Source organism: Carcharodon carcharias, chromosome 15 (genome assembly GCF_017639515.1).
Source record: "Carcharodon carcharias isolate sCarCar2 chromosome 15, sCarCar2.pri, whole genome shotgun sequence".
Lineage (NCBI taxonomy): Eukaryota > Metazoa > Chordata > Chondrichthyes > Lamniformes > Lamnidae > Carcharodon > Carcharodon carcharias.
The window spans coordinates 98,707,760-98,725,435 of record NC_054481.1 but is presented as its reverse complement, the minus strand read 5'-3'; the positions used below and the strand labels follow the sequence as shown (position 1 = coordinate 98,725,435).

General features: G+C 45.9%; 1 protein-coding gene across 2 annotated transcripts in view; it reads left to right on the top strand.

The window, feature by feature from the left end:
• The window catches only part of LOC121287871 (F-box only protein 6-like), a 106,239-nt gene extending 93,689 nt beyond the window's left edge, over positions 1-12,550 (top strand). For both annotated transcript variants that reach the window (XM_041205863.1, XM_041205862.1), the window contains exons 5-6: positions 9,010-9,145; positions 9,988-12,550. In XM_041205863.1, coding sequence (XP_041061797.1) covers positions 9,010-9,145; positions 9,988-10,122 — 271 coding nt within the window. In that variant the 3' untranslated portion in view covers positions 10,123-12,550. The remainder of the gene's footprint in view (positions 1-9,009; positions 9,146-9,987) is intronic.
• The last annotated feature ends 5,126 nt before the right edge of the window (positions 12,551-17,676 follow it).

Below are 17,676 nucleotides of genomic sequence, written 5' to 3'. Positions count from 1 at the left end.
TTCTCTCTCCCTCTGGTCTTTTCTCTCTCCCTCTGGTCTTTTCTCTCTCCCTCTGGTCTTTTCTCTCTCCCTCTGGTCTTTTCTCTCTCCCTCTGGTCTTTTCTCTCTCCCTCTGGTCTTTTCTCTCTCCCTCTGGTCTTTTCTCTCTCCCTCTGGTCTTTTCTCTCTCCCTCTGGTCTTTTCTCTCTCCCTCTCGTCTTTTCTCTCTCCCTCCTTTCTCCCTGTCGTCTTTTCTCTCTCTCCCTCTCGTCTTTTCTCTCTCTCCCTCTCGTCTTTTCTCTCTCTCCCTCTCGTCTTTTCTCTCTCTCCCTCTCGTCTTTTCTCTCTCTCTCTCGTCTTTTCTCTCTCTCTCTCTCGTCTTTTCTCTCTCTCTCTCTCGTCTTTTCTCTCTCTCTCTCTCGTCTTTTCTCTCTCTCTCTCGTCTTTTCTCTCTCTCTCTCGTCTTTTCTCTCTCTCTCTCGTCTTTTCTCTCTCTCTCTCGTCTTTTCTCTCTCTCTCGTCTTTTCTCTCTCTCTCGTCTTTTCTCTCTCCCTCTGGTCTTTTCTCTCTCCCTCTGGTCTTTTCTCTCTCCCTCTGGTCTTTTCTCTCTCCCTCTGGTCTTTTCTCTCTCCCTCTGGTCTTTTCTCTCTCCCTCTGGTCTTTTCTCTCTCCCTCTGGTCTTTTCTCTCTCCCTCTGGTCTTTTCTCTCTCCCTCTGGTCTTTTCTCTCTCCCTCCTTTCTCCCTGTCGTCTTTTCTCTCTCTCCCTCTCGTCTTTTCTCTCTCTCCCTCTCGTCTTTTCTTTCTCTCTCTCTCGTCTTTTCTCTCTCTCTCTCTCGTCTTTTCTCTCTCTCTCTCTCGTCTTTTCTCTCTCTCTCTCGTCTTTTCTCTCTCTCTCTCGTCTTTTCTCTCTCTCTCTCGTCTTTTCTCTCTCTCTCTCGTCTTTTCTCTCTCTCTCGTCTTTTCTCTCTCTCTCGTCTTTTCTCTCTCTCTCTCTCGTCTTTTCTCTCTCTCTCTCTCGTCTTTTCTCTCTCTCTCGTCTTTTCTCTCTCCCTCTGGTCTTTTCTCTCTCCCTCTGGTCTTTTCTCTCTCCCTCTGGTCTTTTCTCTCTCCCTCTGGTCTTTTCTCTCTCCCTCTGGTCTTTTCTCTCTCCCTCTGGTCTTTTCTCTCTCCCTCTGGTCTTTTCTCTCTCCCTCTGGTCTTTTCTCTCTCCCTCTGGTCTTTTCTCTCTCCCTCTGGTCTTTTCTCTCTCCCTCTGGTCTTTTCTCTCTCCCTCTGGTCTTTTCTCTCTCCCTCTGGTCTTTTCTCTCTCCCTCTGGTCTTTTCTCTCTCCCTCTGGTCTTTTCTCTCTCCCTCTGGTCTTTTCTCTCTCCCTCTGGTCTTTTCTCTCTCCCTCTGGTCTTTTCTCTCTCCCTCTGGTCTTTTCTCTCTCCCTCTGGTCTTTTCTCTCTCCCTCTGGTCTTTTCTCTCTCCCTCTGGTCTTTTCTCTCTCCCTCTGGTCTTTTCTCTCTCCCTCTGGTCTTTTCTCTCTCCCTCTGGTCTTTTCTCTCTCCCTCTGGTCTTTTCTCTCTCCCTCTGGTCTTTTCTCTCTCCCTCTGGTCTTTTCTCTCTCCCTCTGGTCTTTTCTCTCTCCCTCTGGTCTTTTCTCTCTCCCTCTGGTCTTTTCTCTCTCCCTCTGGTCTTTTCTCTCTCCCTCTGGTCTTTTCTCTCTCCCTCTGGTCTTTTCTCTCTCCCTCTGGTCTTTTCTCTCTCCCTCTGGTCTTTTCTCTCTCCCTCTGGTCTTTTCTCTCTCCCTCTGGTCTTTTCTCTCTCCCTCTGGTCTTTTCTCTCTCCCTCTGGTCTTTTCTCTCTCCCTCTGGTCTTTTCTCTCTCCCTCTGGTCTTTTCTCTCTCCCTCTGGTCTTTTCTCTCTCCCTCTGGTCTTTTCTCTCTCCCTCTGGTCTTTTCTCTCTCCCTCTGGTCTTTTCTCTCTCCCTCTGGTCTTTTCTCTCTCCCTCTGGTCTTTTCTCTCTCCCTCTGGTCTTTTCTCTCTCCCTCCTTTCTCCCTGTCGTCTTTTCTCTCTCTCCCTCTCGTCTTTTCTCTCTCTCCCTCTCGTCTTTTCTCTCTCTCCCTCTCGTCTTTTCTCTCTCTCTCTCTCGTCTTTTCTCTCTCTCTCTCTCGTCTTTTCTCTCTCTCTCGCTCGTCTTTTCTCTCTCTCTCTCGTCTTTTCTCTCTCTCTCTCTCGTCTTTTCTCTCTCTCTCCTCTTTTCTCTCTCTCTCGTCTTTTCTCTCTCTCTCGTCTTTTCTCTCTCTCTCGTCTTTTCTCTCTCTCTCGTCTTTTCTCTCTCTCTCGTCTTTTCTCTCTCGTCTTTTCTCTCTCCCTCTGGTCTTTTCTCTCTCCCTCTGGTCTTTTCTCTCTCCCTCTGGTCTTTTCTCTCTCCCTCTGGTCTTTTCTCTCTCCCTCTGGTCTTTTCTCTCTCCCTCTGGTCTTTTCTCTCTCCCTCTGGTCTTTTCTCTCTCCCTCTGGTCTTTTCTCTCTCCCTCTGGTCTTTTCTCTCTCCCTCTGGTCTTTTCTCTCTCCCTCTGCTCTTTTCTCTCTCCCTCTGCTCTTTTCTCTCTCCCTCTGCTCTTTTCTCTCTCCCTCTGCTCTTTTCTCTCTCCCTCTGGTCTTTTCTCTCTCCCTCTGGTCTTTTCTCTCTCCCTCTGGTCTTTTCTCTCTCCCTCTGGTCTTTTCTCTCTCCCTCTGGTCTTTTCTCTCTCCCTCTGGTCTTTTCTCTCTCCCTCTGGTCTTTTCTCTCTCCCTCTGGTCTTTTCTCTCTCCCTCTGGTCTTTTCTCTCTCCCTCTGGTCTTTTCTCTCTCCCTCTGGTCTTTTCTCTCTCCCTCTGGTCTTTTCTCTCTCCCTCTGGTCTTTTCTCTCTCCCTCTCGTCTTTTCTCTCTCCCTCTCGTCTTTTCTCTCTCCCTCCTTTCTCCCTGTCGTCTTTTCTCTCTCTCTCGTCTTTCTCTCTCTCTCGTCTTTTCTCTCTCCCTCTCGTCTTTTCTCTCTCCCTCTCGTCTTTTCTCTCTCCCTCTGGTCTTTTCTCTCTCCCTCTGGTCTTTTCTCTCTCCCTCTGGTCTTTTCTCTCTCCCTCTGGTCTTTTCTCTCTCCCTCTGGTCTTTTCTCTCTCCCTCTGGTCTTTTCTCTCTCCCTCTCGTCTTTTCTCTCTCCCTCTCGTCTTTTCTCTCTCCCTCTCGTCTTTTCTCTCTCCCTCCTTTCTCCCTGTCGTCTTTTCTCTCTCTCTCGTCTTTCTCTCTCTCTCGTCTTTTCTCTCTCCCTCTCGTCTTTTCTCTCTCCCTCTCGTCTTTTCTCTCTCCCTCTGGTCTTTTCTCTCTCCCTCTGGTCTTTTTTCTCTCCCTCTCGTCTTTTCTCTCTCCCTCTCGTCTTTTCTCTCTCCCTCTCGTCTTTTCTCTCTCCCTCCTTTCTCCCTGTCGTCTTTTCTCTCTCTCCCTCTCGTCTTTTCTCTCTCTCTCTCTCGTCTTTTCTCTCTCTCTCTCTCGTCTTTTCTCTCTCTCTCTCTCGTCTTTTCTCTCTCTCTCGCTCGTCTTTTCTCTCTCTCTCGCTCGTCTTTTCTCTCTCTCTCGCTCGTCTTTTCTCTCTCTCTCTCTCGTCTTTTCTCTCTCTCTCTCTCGTCTTTTCTCTCTCTCTCTCTCGTCTTTTCTCTCTCTCTCGTCTTTTCTCTCTCTCTCTCTCGTCTTTTCTCTCTCTCTCATCTTTTCTCTCTCTCATCTTTTCTCTCTCTCTCATCTTTTCTCTCTCCCTCTGGGCTTTTCTCTCTCCCTCTGGGCTTTTCTCTCTCCCTCTGGGCTTTTCTCTCTCCCTCTGGTCTTTTCTCTCTCCTTCTGGTCTTTTCTCTCTCCCTCTGGTCTTTTCTCTCTCCCTCTGGTCTTTTCTCTCTCCCTCTGGTCTTTTCTCTCTCCCTCTGGTCTTTTCTCTCTCCCTCTGGTCTTTTCTCTCTCCCTCTGGTCTTTTCTCTCTCCCTCTGGTCTTTTCTCTCTCCCTCTGGTCTTTTCTCTCTCCCTCTGGTCTTTTCTCTCTCCCTCTGGTCTTTTCTCTCTCCCTCTGGTCTTTTCTCTCTCCCTCTGGTCTTTTCTCTCTCCCTCTGGTCTTTTCTCTCTCCCTCTGGTCTTTTCTCTCTCCCTCTGGTCTTTTCTCTCTCCCTCTGGTCTTTTCTCTCTCCCTCTGGTCTTTTCTCTCTCCCTCTGGTCTTTTCTCTCTCCCTCTGGTCTTTTCTCTCTCCCTCCTTTCTCCCTCTCGTCTTTTCTCTCCCTCTCGTCTTTTCTCTCCCTCTCGTCTTTTCTCTCCCTCTCGTCTTTTCTCTCCCTCTCGTCTTTTCTCTCTCCCTCCTTTCTCCCTCTCGTCTTTTCTCTCCCTCTCGTCTTTTCTCTCTCCCTCCTTTCTCCCTCTCGTCTTTTCTCTCCCTCTCGTCTTTTCTCTCCCTCTCGTCTTTTCTCTCCCTCTCGTCTTTTCTCTCTCCCTCTGGTCTTTTCTCTCTCCCTCTGGTCTTTTCTCTCTCCCTCTGGTCTTTTCTCTCTCCCTCTGGTCTTTTCTCTCTCCCTCTGGTCTTTTCTCTCTCCCTCTCTTTTCTCTCTCCCTCTCGTCTTTTCTCTCTCCCTCCTTTCTCCCTGTCGTCTTTTCTCTCTCTCCCTCTCGTCTTTTCTCTCTCTCTCGCTCGTCTTTTCTCTCTCTCTCGCTCGTCTTTTATCTCTCTCATCTTTTCTCTCTCTCGTCTTTTCTCTCTCTCGTCTTTTCTCTCTCTCTCTCGTCTTTTCTCTCTCTCTCTCGTCTTTTCTCTCTCTCTCTCTCGTCTTTTCTCTCTCTCTCTCTCTCGTCTTCTCTCTCGTCTTTCTCTCTCTCTCGTCTTTCTCTCTCTCTCGTCTTTTCTCTCTCTCTCTCGTCTTTTCTCTCTCTCTCTCTCGTCTTTTCTCTCTCTCGTCTTTTCTCTCTCTCGTCTTTTCTCTCTCGTCTTTTCTCTCTCTCGTCTTTTCTCTCTCCCTCTGGTCTTTTCTCTCTCCCTCTGGTCTTTTCTCTCTCCCTCTGGGCTTTTCTCTCTCCCTCTGGTCTTTTCTCTCTCCCTCTGGTCTTTTCTCTCTCCTTCTGGTCTTTTCTCTCTCCCTCTGGTCTTTTCTCTCTCCCTCTGGTCTTTTCTCTCTCCCTCTGGTCTTTTCTCTCTCCCTCTGGTCTTTTCTCTCTCCCTCTGGTCTTTTCTCTCTCCCTCTGGTCTTTTCTCTCTCCCTCTGGTCTTTTCTCTCTCCCTCTGGTCTTTTCTCTCTCCCTCTGGTCTTTTCTCTCTCCCTCTGGTCTTTTCTCTCTCCCTCTGGTCTTTTCTCTCTCCCTCTGGTCTTTTCTCTCTCCCTCTGGTCTTTTCTCTCTCCCTCTGGTCTTTTCTCTCTCCCTCTGGTCTTTTCTCTCTCCCTCTGGTCTTTTCTCTCTCCCTCCTTTCTCCCTCTCGTCTTTTCTCTCCCTCTCGTCTTTTCTCTCCCTCTCGTCTTTTCTCTCCCTCTCGTCTTTTCTCTCCCTCTCGTCTTTTCTCTCTCCCTCCTTTCTCCCTCTCGTCTTTTCTCTCCCTCTCGTCTTTTCTCTCCCTCTCGTCTTTTCTCTCCCTCTCGTCTTTTCTCTCCCTCTCGTCTTTTCTCTCCCTCTGGTCTTTTCTCTCTCCCTCTGGTCTTTTCTCTCTCCCTCTGGTCTTTTCTCTCTCCCTCTGGTCTTTTCTCTCTCCCTCTGGTCTTTTCTCTCTCCCTCTGGTCTTTTCTCTCTCCCTCTCTTTTCTCTCTCCCTCTCGTCTTTTCTCTCTCCCTCCTTTCTCCCTGTCGTCTTTTCTCTCTCTCCCTCTCGTCTTTTCTCTCTCTCTCGCTCGTCTTTTCTCTCTCTCTCGCTCGTCTTTTCTCTCTCTCATCTTTTCTCTCTCTCGTCTTTTCTCTCTCTCGTCTTTTCTCTCTCTCTCTCGTCTTTTCTCTCTCTCTCTCGTCTTTTCTCTCTCTCTCTCTCGTCTTTTCTCTCTCTCTCTCTCTCGTCTTCTCTCTCGTCTTTCTCTCTCTCTCGTCTTTCTCTCTCTCTCGTCTTTTCTCTCTCTCTCTCGTCTTTTCTCTCTCTCTCTCTCGTCTTTTCTCTCTCTCGTCTTTTCTCTCTCTCGTCTTTTCTCTCTCGTCTTTTCTCTCTCCCTCTGGTCTTTTCTCTCTCCCTCTGGTCTTTTCTCTCTCCCTCTGGTCTTTTCTCTCTCCCTCTGGTCTTTTCTCTCTCTCCCTCTGGTCTTTTCTCTCTCTCCCTCTGGTCTTTTCTCTCTCTCCCTCTGGTCTTTTCTCTCTCCCTCTGGTCTTTTCTCTCTCCCTCTGGTCTTTTCTCTCTCCCTCTGGTCTTTTCTCTCTCCCTCTGGTCTTTTCTCTCTCCCTCTCGTCTTTTCTCTCTCCCTCTGGTCTTTTCTCTCTCCCTCTGGTCTTTTTTCTCTCTCCCTCTGGTCTTTTCTCTCTCCCTCCTTTCTCCCTCTCGTCTTTTCTCTCCCTCTCGTCTTTTCTCTCCCTCTCGTCTTTTCTCTCCCTCTCGTCTTTTCTCTCCCTCTCGTCTTTTCTCTCTCCCTCCTTTCTCCCTCTCGTCTTTTCTCTCCCTCTCGTCTTTTCTCTCCCTCTCGTCTTTTCTCTCCCTCTCGTCTTTTCTCTCCCTCTCGTCTTTTCTCTCCCTCTCGTCTTTTCTCTCTCCCTCTGGTCTTTTCTCTCTCCCTCTGGTCTTTTCTCTCTCCCTCTGGTCTTTTCTCTCTCCCTCTGGTCTTTTCTCTCTCCCTCTGGTCTTTTCTCTCTCCCTCTCTTTTCTCTCTCCCTCTCGTCTTTTCTCTCTCCCTCCTTTCTCCCTGTCGTCTTTTCTCTCTCTCCCTCTCGTCTTTTCTCTCTCTCTCGCTCGTCTTTTCTCTCTCTCTCGCTCGTCTTTTATCTCTCTCATCTTTTCTCTCTCTCGTCTTTTCTCTCTCTCGTCTTTTCTCTCTCTCTCTCGTCTTTTCTCTCTCTCTCTCGTCTTTTCTCTCTCTCTCTCTCGTCTTTTCTCTCTCTCTCTCTCTCGTCTTCTCTCTCGTCTTTCTCTCTCTCTCGTCTTTCTCTCTCTCTCGTCTTTTCTCTCTCTCTCTCGTCTTTTCTCTCTCTCTCTCTCGTCTTTTCTCTCTCTCGTCTTTTCTCTCTCTCGTCTTTTCTCTCTCGTCTTTTCTCTCTCTCGTCTTTTCTCTCTCGTCTTTTCTCTCTCTCGTCTTTTCTCTCTCCCTCTGGTCTTTTCTCTCTCCCTCTGGTCTTTTCTCTCTCCCTCTGGTCTTTTCTCTCTCCCTCTGGTCTTTTCTCTCTCCCTCTGGTCTTTTCTCTCTCCCTCTGGTCTTTTCTCTCTCCCTCTGGTCTTTTCTCTCTCCCTCTGGTCTTTTCTCTCTCCCTCTGGTCTTTTCTCTCTCTCCCTCTGGTCTTTTCTCTCTCTCCCTCTGGTCTTTTCTCTCTCTCCCTCTGGTCTTTTCTCTCTCTCCCTCTGGTCTTTTCTCTCTCTCCCTCTGGTCTTTTCTCTCTCTCCCTCTGGTCTTTTCTCTCTCTCCCTCTCGTCTTTTCTCTCTCCCTCTCGTCTTTTCTCTCTCCCTCTCGTCTTTTCTCTCTCCCTCTCGTCTTTTCTCTCTCCCTCTCGTCTTTTCTCTCTCCCTCCTTTCTCCCTCTCGTCTTTTCTCTCCCTTTCGTCTTTTCTCTCCCTCTCGTCATTTCTCTCTCCCTCTCGTCTTTTCTCTCTCCCTTCTCTCTCTTGTGTTTTCTCTCTCCCTCTCGTCTTTTCTCTCTCCCTCCTTTCTCCCTCTCGTCTTTTCTCTCCCTCTCGTCTTTTCTCTCCCTCTCGTCTTTTCTCTCCCTTTCGTCTTTTCTCTCCCTTTCGTCTTTTCTCTCCCTCTCGTCATTTCTCTCTCCCTCTCTATCTCGTGTTTTTTCTCTCGCTCTCTCGTGTTTTTTCTCTCGCTCTCTCGTGTTTTTTCTCTCGCTCTCTCGTGTGTTTTCTCTCGCTCTCTCGTGTGTTTTCTCTCGCTCTCTCGTGTGTTTTCTCTCGCTCTCTCGTGTGTTTTCTCTCGCTCTCTCGTGTGTTTTCTCTCGCTCTCTCGTGTGTTTTCTCTCGCTCTCTCGTGTGTTTTCTCTCGCTCTCTCGTGTGTTTTCTCTCGCTCTCTCGTGTGTTTTCTCTCGCTCTCTCGTGTGTTTTCTCTCGCTCTCTCGTGTGTTTTCTCTCGCTCTCTCGTGTGTTTTCTCTCGCTCTCTCGTGTGTTTTCTCTCTCTTTCGTGTTTTCTCTCTCTCTCTCTCTCGTGTTTTTTCTCTCTCTCTCTCTCTCTCTCTCTCTCGTGTTTTTTTTCTCTCTCTCTCTCTCTCTCTCTCGTGTTTTTTCTCTCTCTCTTTCTCCCCCACCCGGGCCTGGCACCTTACTAAGGAGGTATTCCGGCAGCTGTGAAAGGGACGTACTTCCTCACTCTGCCCTGCCCTGGACTCCAGCTGCCCCGGGTGGGCGCTGTTGCTGCAACTCTGCTGTCCCTAGTGCCTCCCTGACCCACTCTGCCATCTTGTCCTTTGTGCCCCTTTATGAGGCAGGTTCCTGTGCAGATGTGTGTGAGAGAGTGCACGGCCAAGGGTGGAGAGAGAGCATGCACTGTGGAAGCAAAGAGAAGCCACTCGTTGTCCTGCTGCTTGCTGTTCCTCCAGTCAGACTGTGTCTGTCCTGGATTTGCATAGATTCATTAGTGCGAAATGGCCTGAGGTTGGGGAGCTGTTTCTTGCAGAGTCTTTCATTGAACTTACCCCTAGTTTGAACAGCGGCTCCACAGGCTAGATACAGAGGCTTAGGGGGTCTGTATTGTGGCCTACAAGCCTGGGTTAAACGATGTAGGGTGGGCAGGAGAATAAACACTGGCGTGGATGGGCTGAATGGCCAGTTACTGTGCTGACCAGTCCTGGACAGGGTTATGCCTGACCTGCTGTGCCAGTGTATTGTCCTGAGCTATGGTATTGAAATATCATTCTGCACCGGTGGCAGGTATGCAGCAAGACGTGACTGCGGATGTGTTTACACTTTGGAGGTAGAGCTGCTGTCTGAAGATGGGAAACCCATCCACAAGTACACGTCAGAGCAAGTTACAATCCCACAGTGGAGTGATGCAAAATGGAACCAGGTATCTCATTATATTTGTATTTTACTCCATTTTCTGCATCTACGATTTTCTCATCTCTACAGCTTCTGTAACTAATTGGTCTCTGATTACTGCGTGACGGTCAATATTGTTTCTGCTCTGTGTTCAGCCAGTGGCGGCGTCCACGATGGCTTCTGTGATCCATAACCTAGCCTTTCAATTTCCGATATCCCCTGCTCTTCCTCCACACCATCCCCAGCTTCCCCCCTCATCCCATCTTGCTCCTCCTGCTTCCCTGATCCATTTTCCCTCCCTCCTTCTTGGCCCTTCCCATTACACATATTTCCTCACTTATGAGTCTCCACTTTCAGCATAGGCCAGCTTTGAAATGTAGGTGGTGTTACAGACACAAAGGCATTTTATAGGCCCAGCAATTGTCCATTTAAAAAAAATTAGGGAGGAGCAATAATATGCTGGCCCAGCCAGCGAAGCCCACATCCCGTGAATGAATTACCAAAAAAAATTGCTTTAATTAAACAGTTTTTGGATTGAATCTTCAGTTGTGGTTTAATCTCAAGAGAAAACCAAACTCCAAGCTAGTAGCCTGCCTCTGACCTCCAATTCAAAGTCGGTTCTCCAGAAAGAATCCTGCATTTTGCCTACAGAGTGAACTAATTCCCAGGATACAAGCATCTCTAATGCTGCCCTGATGGAGAGCAGCTCACTTAGCAGAGGCTGAGAACAGGACCTGCAGCCTTTTTGCTCTGCATGCTTTAGCTTTGCATTGAGTTACCTTTCTTCATACACACCCTTTGAAAGCAGAATTCAAGTTAGAATCATTCATTCACATGCTATGATAACTGGAAGCACTTCTTACATTACAGATGACTCACGTTTTCACAGATTATGGACCTGGTGTTCGATATGTTCGGTTTGCACATGAGGGGAGAGACACGCAGTTCTGGGCAGGATGGTACGGAGTGCGAGTTACCAACAGCAGTGTTACCATAGAACTATGATTGTTCTGGGACCAAGGTTTGACTGAGTGAATAAGACCAAACATTTTATCAAACTGTAAAACAAAAGCGAAATGTCCCAGATGCTGGAAATCTGAAATAAAAACAGGAAAAGCAGTAAAATACTCAACCGGACTGTCAGCAGCTGTGAGGAGAGAAACAGTTACTGTTTCAGGTCGATGACCTTTTAGGAGAATTCTGATGAAAGATCATCGACCTAAAACGTTAACTCTGTATCTCCCTCCACAGATGCTGCCTGCCCTGAGGAGTGTTTTCTGGCACTTTTGACTTTATCAAAGAGAATTATCAAATTATTAAATCTGATTTATGTTTTGTACATTGGATATGAGAATACCGGTGAATCCACTTTATTCTTGCATAGTCTGTGAATAATGTCCGGAGGAACTGACTCTTTCATGATTGTTATTTTTTTCAACCAGGATTTAAAATGGGTTAAAATAATAGGCTGAGAGATGTGAGAAAAGGCGCTGTTGACACATTCATTGCTCATATTTGATACGTCAATCCCGTAGGTTCATCAACAATTTAGCGTTAGTTACAGTGAACCAGGTAACTTGCAAAAACGCGATCGAAAGAAGATATGAAGGAGATAAATTGTCTAAGGAACTTCACCTTTTTCAGCTTAGAGGGGAAGCACTTTAGGAGAATGTTATTCAAAGTGTTCTCCCAAGTTGCAGTGAGGTGCTGTCCAGAGAGTGGGTTGCATTGAGTGGCCTCCCAATTTGGTGTGAAATCACGTTGATTGAGTAAAGTTTCTCTGGGATCCTGATAGCTCCATCCATTTTAAGGGGGCCTGGAGGGTAAAACACTCTGGGTGGGGTGGGGTGGGGCAGGGTGGGGGTAGGGTGCGGCGATCATTGGAGTAGGAAACCATTTCTCAGAATAGGAATGACTATTTTTAGAATTCTCTCATTTTCACTGACACTGGGTGAGTATTTTAAAGAAATGACCCTTTTCCATTTACTGGGTTTGATGTAATTAAAGGTAGATTGTTGTTGAAGAAATGGGATTGACATTGAGATGTTAAATATTAGTAATGACTGTGAAAGCACTTTTTTTGCCATCTTTGTCTATTATTTTAACGTGTGCTAATAGGTTTTACCTGCTGGATGGAGGAATCCCATATAAATTAATATCGTGGCACAGTTTCAGCGCAAATACATCTGAATTATTTTACTTGAGATATCAACAAATTATCCCAAACAACTATTCCCAGTGTGTGGAGTCCATTGCGTCTTTGATTAAGTAGCTTCCATATTCTTTTCATCTGTTTGGCTGAAATGCGTTTAAGAGGCATATACGTTGTGGGGAAAAAAGTGGCAGATTCGCTTTAGTTTCCATACAATGCACCTGATGCAAATACCATTGAAATGCATCAATTGTTTGTGCCTGATGCCATTTTGGAAGAAGGAACACACAGATTTCCTGTCTCTTTGCCTCCCTCCCTACCCCTCAACCAAATAAAAAGGAAAACTTTTTCCCAAAGTGGTTTTGCATGCAGACGGTTCCCTCTTTTCTCATTTTTGAGGGACAGTTTCTCTGCTATTTGTAGTAAGTTGTGTTAGCACATCTGTGTCCTGTTTGCTGCTGTTTTAAACCAATTGCTAACCCGTTTATGTGGATTAATGAAAGCATTTAAAATGGAATGTGGGAGAGAACTCACAAATTGCTGTAACACACTAGGGAGAAACATTGCGGAGAGCAATTTAAACATGTTTACTCACCATGGTTGAGATAAGTCTGCTTTAGCTGAGCTGTGTGTGTCCATGACACATTCTAGATCAACTGAGCAATGCTACTTGGTAAAAGTTTGAGAGATGCTTGTTAGCATTGTGAAATACACATCTGTTCATTTCCGAGATGACTTTGCTCTGTGATTGGCCAGCTGGAGGCAAAAATTGCAATGGTCCTGGTCAACTGAGATAGAAGCATAATTGCGAGAAAGACCAGGATGGTCTCTATCTTAAAGAGTCAAGACATGTTAACTGTTCAGGTGTGACCAGAAAGTGAACTTGCCCTCCTTGTTACGCATGTTGCATTTCCATCATGTTGTGGACAGGGGAAGGCGAGTTCTCCGGGTCTTTTGTACTCTTCCTGGGCAGTGATACAAATTTGTAAAGTTTATTTTATTTTCATAATATGAAGAGCATAAAGTCCCATGAACCACTTCACAGACCAAAGTGAATGAGAGCTTTTGCACTGACAGGGCCTCGCTGTCTAGAGTTACTTATTGTGAGAACATGCTATTGATAATGCTGATAACTATTAACCCTCATTTATCCACCAAAGCATTATTGCTTCTTGTCTGAACAAAACCAACATGTTCTTTATTCTTGTTTTGTGCAATTGCCTCCTGTAAACTGCTATTACAGAGCATGTATGCAATAAAGTGTTCCTTAAATACTCAAAAGTAGTTCAGATGAAAATGTTCTTGCTAGTCGGTTAGACTAACAGTTATCCAATGTGGCAGGACTACAAAAATGCTTGTGCCTTATGACACATCATTAGCCAATTCAAACATCTTGCTTCTTAGTCAATCAGAGGTGGCAAATCTTAAAATTTTTACCTTTTCACTGTTTAATTAAACCCTCTCCCCTGCCAGGCTCTGCATACGAACATACAAATTAGGAGCAGGAGTAGGCCATTTGACCCATTCGATAACATTCTGGCTGATCTGATTCTGGCCTCAACTCCGCTTTCCCTAAACCCTTTGACTCCCTTGTTAGTCAATGCTCCCTATTGTCACTGTTCTGATCTATAATTTGTACAGATTTTGGGTGTGGAAGAAGGATTTAGACTGCATATGTACACCCACAAAGGAGGAGTGGTTTGGCGACTGAATGACATGACAATGTAAGTGCGTTTGGGAATATTTCTCCTGGTTTATGTTCAGAGCAAAACAGCAAACGCTTTCAAAAAGGAAATGTTTGGAGATGCTGCAGCCCAATGGAATCCCACAGCCTGAACTTGCTGCACAGGGCCCACCCCAGCCCCTGAGCTACATAGGCCCCAGGGACCACCCCCCACCCCACCCCCCAGCTGTTTCAACCTCACTGTAACTTGCACCGAATTTGACCTTCAGTGGGATGATGCAGGGAGGTGCCTGGCCTGGGGGACTTGTTGTCTTTGTGGCTGGATTGACTTTTGCTACTTTTTTTTTCTTTTGAATGAAAATACAGAAAAAAAACCTGCAGTAGGTTACAAAGGAGATTATTGATTGTATTTACCTTCTTTTGTTCAATGAGGAGAAATTTGAGTGGTAATGAGTGGAACCTACAACAGGCCTCATGTCTAAGCCACCGCCCACACATCAACCAGGTGTTAGCTGTGCCCATGACCATGGCTGTCAGCCTTGGTTTGGTGGCAGCATTGTTGAGTCTCATTCTGATGGTTGTGTTCTCCAAGACTGAACCACATTATCTAGGCTGACGCTTTAGTGCAAGATGGAAGGAGTGCTGCACTGTCTGGCATCCATTACAACTTCACTCAGTCACAGAAAGGCTGGATGTGGTATATGCAAGTGTCCAGTTGGTGCTAAATATCTACAGTTCTGAGGCTGGGTCTCAGACATATTGTTTGGGCAGAGGGGAAGATTTACTCTGCATTAAATGGCATCATAGTTGATCTGAAATTGTTTGTGGACAATGGGTATCTAAAATGGAAACTGCTCCATTCCCAACACCCCTCCTCCTTCAGGTCCCATGCCAAGAGGGCATTGGTACCATGGACTTTCATTGTATTGGTCCATGATTATGCTTGGCAAAGTGCTATAATGGTTTGCCATTGCCTTCTGTATTGCTGACCAGGAAACTCTCCCACTCTTATCACCTGCCATCAGGTGTGTTGGAAGGATTTACAGGCTGATAGTCAATCTGTTTGGCCATACTATGAATGCATCTTCTGGAGTGGGGCTTGAACACCAAGCTTCTGACCCAGAGGTAGGGACACTATCACTGTGCCACAAGACTCCCTTTTCCAATACTAATTAAGCAAAATAACCATGAGATACCTATCACTGCATGAAAGCAGTTGGCCTTACATATGTTGTTCTCATGGAAACTCTCTCGCTATGTATTTGTGCCTGAGTTAAATATTATTCATGGAAAGGAAGGCAGAGCCAGGGGAAGGTAAATTTAACATTACTTAGGGATCCATCAGGGAAACTTGACACTGGGTGAGAGAACACTGGAATCTACTGTTAAAAGGAGCACGATCACCGCTCAGCCATATTGGCTCAACCACTGCAGTTGTGCTCAAGTATGGATGCAGTTGACTGGTTAGGTTTAACAATGCCAACAACTGTTTAAGCACTGCTGCATAAGCGCATTGTTGAGATGCTTTAATAATGAGGTAGTTTAAAATATCTGGTGTGGAATGAGATTGGAGGTTATAGACTGAGATGATTAGTACTTCTGTGGAATGCAACGGGAACTGCTCAGGGACCAGCAGAGGGCAAGAAGCCAGGACGATTACTCTGGATGTTTGTTTGATTAACTTTGGAGATCAGAAATTGTTTATGCAGCATATCCCTCCGAGATTAAATGAGGGTATACTGTCCATGATGGATTGCACTGATAGCAGAGTTGATGTTATCTCCTTCCAAGCCTTTATATGTCCTTAGGAAACTGAGGGGTGATCTGATTGAAGTGTTTAAATGTTAAAAGGATTTGATAGGGTAGATACAGAGAAACTATTTGGTGGGGGAGTCGAGAATAAGGGGATATACTCTTAAAATTAGAGCCAGGCTCTTCAGAACAGAAATCATGAAGGGCAGTGGAATTCTGGATCTGGCTTCCCAAAAGGCTGTTGATATTGGGGCAATTGGTGATTCTTGGGATTAAAGTTATCAAGGAATATCGATCAGTGGCAGGAAATGGAGTTGAAGTGCAGGTCAGCCATGATCTAACTGAAAGACAGGAGCAGGTCCGAAGGAGTTAATGGCCTATTCCTGTTCCTCATGTTTGTATGATTCACTGAGATTTAGAATGACCTCTTTTGGCTTAGAGCTTTCAAGACATGTCTGAAATGGTTCCGGACAGCTGGAGTGTAGCAATAAGACCTAAGCCACATAATTGCCAATAGGGTTGCCAACCGAGAGTAAATGTATTCCTGGAGTTGTCATCACGTGACTTGTCCCCACAGCCCAGCCATTAGAATGCCAACACATTCAACCTTGTGACGCACTGCCTTCCTAGGCCAATTGGAAAGCAAAAGGATTCATTACCCTTTTGGATTATGCTTGACTATCAGCCAAGCACCATTTTAACCTCCATTTTTAATATTTTATATCTGTTAAAGAGAAATGTTCAAAGAAAATGACAAGAAGACAATTTTTTTTAATGTCCCAATGATTCTCCATGGTTGTACACAGCAGTGTCTTGGTGATTGATCTTCAATTTCTTGAGACTCCAGGCCAATCCTAGAAGGTTGGCAGCCTTAGTTGCCAATCACTTGCTTCTTCTCTGGGGATCAGCCTTTGAAGTCCTCACTTGCGCAGTTGTGCTAAGCCTGTAAAACATCTCACTTCTGGCTTCTTGCCTGAACACTATGAATAGGGACTGGAAACCAGAAGAAAGTGATGGTAAAGGTGTTACATGAAACATTTTGTGCCTTCTGATTAATGAATGTTTCCTCAGCCTTGAGCGGTTGTCATCCTTGACCTATGTCTGTCAGGTTCCTTGCAGTTCTGGCTGCCATCTTTTTGCATTATCTGAAGATGGAGGGGAAGCAGAGGGCTTCAGTTACTGCTATCTCAGCTGCTCTTGAAAGCCCATTATGTTATAAATAAGGACACCTAAAATAGTTTTCTTTTCTGCTTGCTGTCAATAAACTTCCACAAGTTTTTGGTTGGGGAATTGATTAAAAAAAAGGTTTCTTTTAAGAAAAAAAAAATGATCTGAAGCTTCCTAGTGTTTACGTACTACAAATAAGGTCTGGAGATGTGTGAAAGTACATGATGTAGACTGTGTTCTGTGTACCATGACGTGGTTCCTGATGTGACGTGCAGACCTCTGGGCTTAATTGTTAATAGGGAAGGTAAATGAAGACTGTTACATTTGGATTTCTTTTATTGTTGGACCACCTTAGGATACTATCATATTCTTTATCCTCTTCAGTTCTCTGCCCAAAGGCAGGTCCAACCACAGCGCTATGACCAACATTGTGGGTAGGGCAAGGCGGCAGGTGCAGAATCCGTCCCAGATGATGCGAAGGAATCCAGTTATAAGCAGAGTTCATCTGCGGGACAAGATTTCAGAAGCTTAAAAACATGCCTGAGCCTAATTGTGTGCTCAAGAATGCTAACATCCTGTGCATACAATATGATGTATCCTTTAACACAAGGCAGTTCCTGAAAAAACAGGAACTGGCCTCTACATCACCTTAGCAAGGTAAATTGTAAAATGCCACTGCCTAACAATGGATAACCATAAGGATGACCCCAAATCACTTATCAGTTCAATCCTGGAAACTGAGTGTAGCAAGAAAGTGGAAGGAATAATTTGACACTAGGAAGTTCTGAGGAACAAAGGGACCTTGGCGTGTGTGTCCATAGATCTCTGAAGTTGGAGGGGCATGTTGGTGGGGTGGTGAAAAAGACATATGGGGCACTTGCCTTTAACAATCGAGACACAGATTACAAAAGTAGAGAGATCATGTTGGAGTTGTATAGAACCCTTGGTGAGGCCACAGTTGGGGTACTGTGTGCAGTTCTGGTCGCCACATTATAGGAAGGATATGATTGCACTGGAGAGGCTGCAGACGAGATTCACCAGGATGTTGCCTGGGATGAAACATTTAAGTTATGAAGAGAGGTTGGATAGACTTGGGTTATTTTCATTGGAGCAGAGAAGACTCAGGGGTGACCTAATCGAGGTGTACAAGATTGAGGGGCATGGACAGGGTGGATAGGGAGCAGCTGTTCCCCTTTAGGTGAAGGGTCAGTCACAAAGGGACATAAGTTCAAGGTAAGGGGCAGGAGGTTTAGGGGGGATGTGAGGAAAATACTTTACCCAGAGGGTGGTGATGGTTTGGAAAGCACTGCCTGGGAGGGTGGTGGAGGCGGGTTGCCTCACATCCTTTAAAAAGTACCTGGATGAGCACTTGGCATGTCATAACATTCAAGGCTATGGGCCAAGTGCTGGTAAATGGGATTAGGTAGGTAGGTAGTTCAGGTGTTTCTCAGGTGTCGGTGCAGACTCGATGGGCCGAAGAGCCTCTTCTGCACTGTGATTCTGTGATCTGTATGTCTCAGTATCCTGTTTGCTGAAAGGATATTGAATAAAAATGGTGTTGGCTAAAACAAAGGATGTTGTCCAGCATATGTGCTCAACATGCTTCCTGCTGGTTCAGCTCTTTTACTGTATAAATATTGGGACTACACAGTAGGATATTTAGATTTGTTGGATTGACTCCAGCGTGTCTCAAGGTAAAGGTATAGCTGCTGTGGTGTAGTGACTAATTCTCTTAATTGGGATAGAGGTATCTCACTAGATTGTAGTTTTCTACCTGGGGATTTAAGATAAATACTTTAAATCT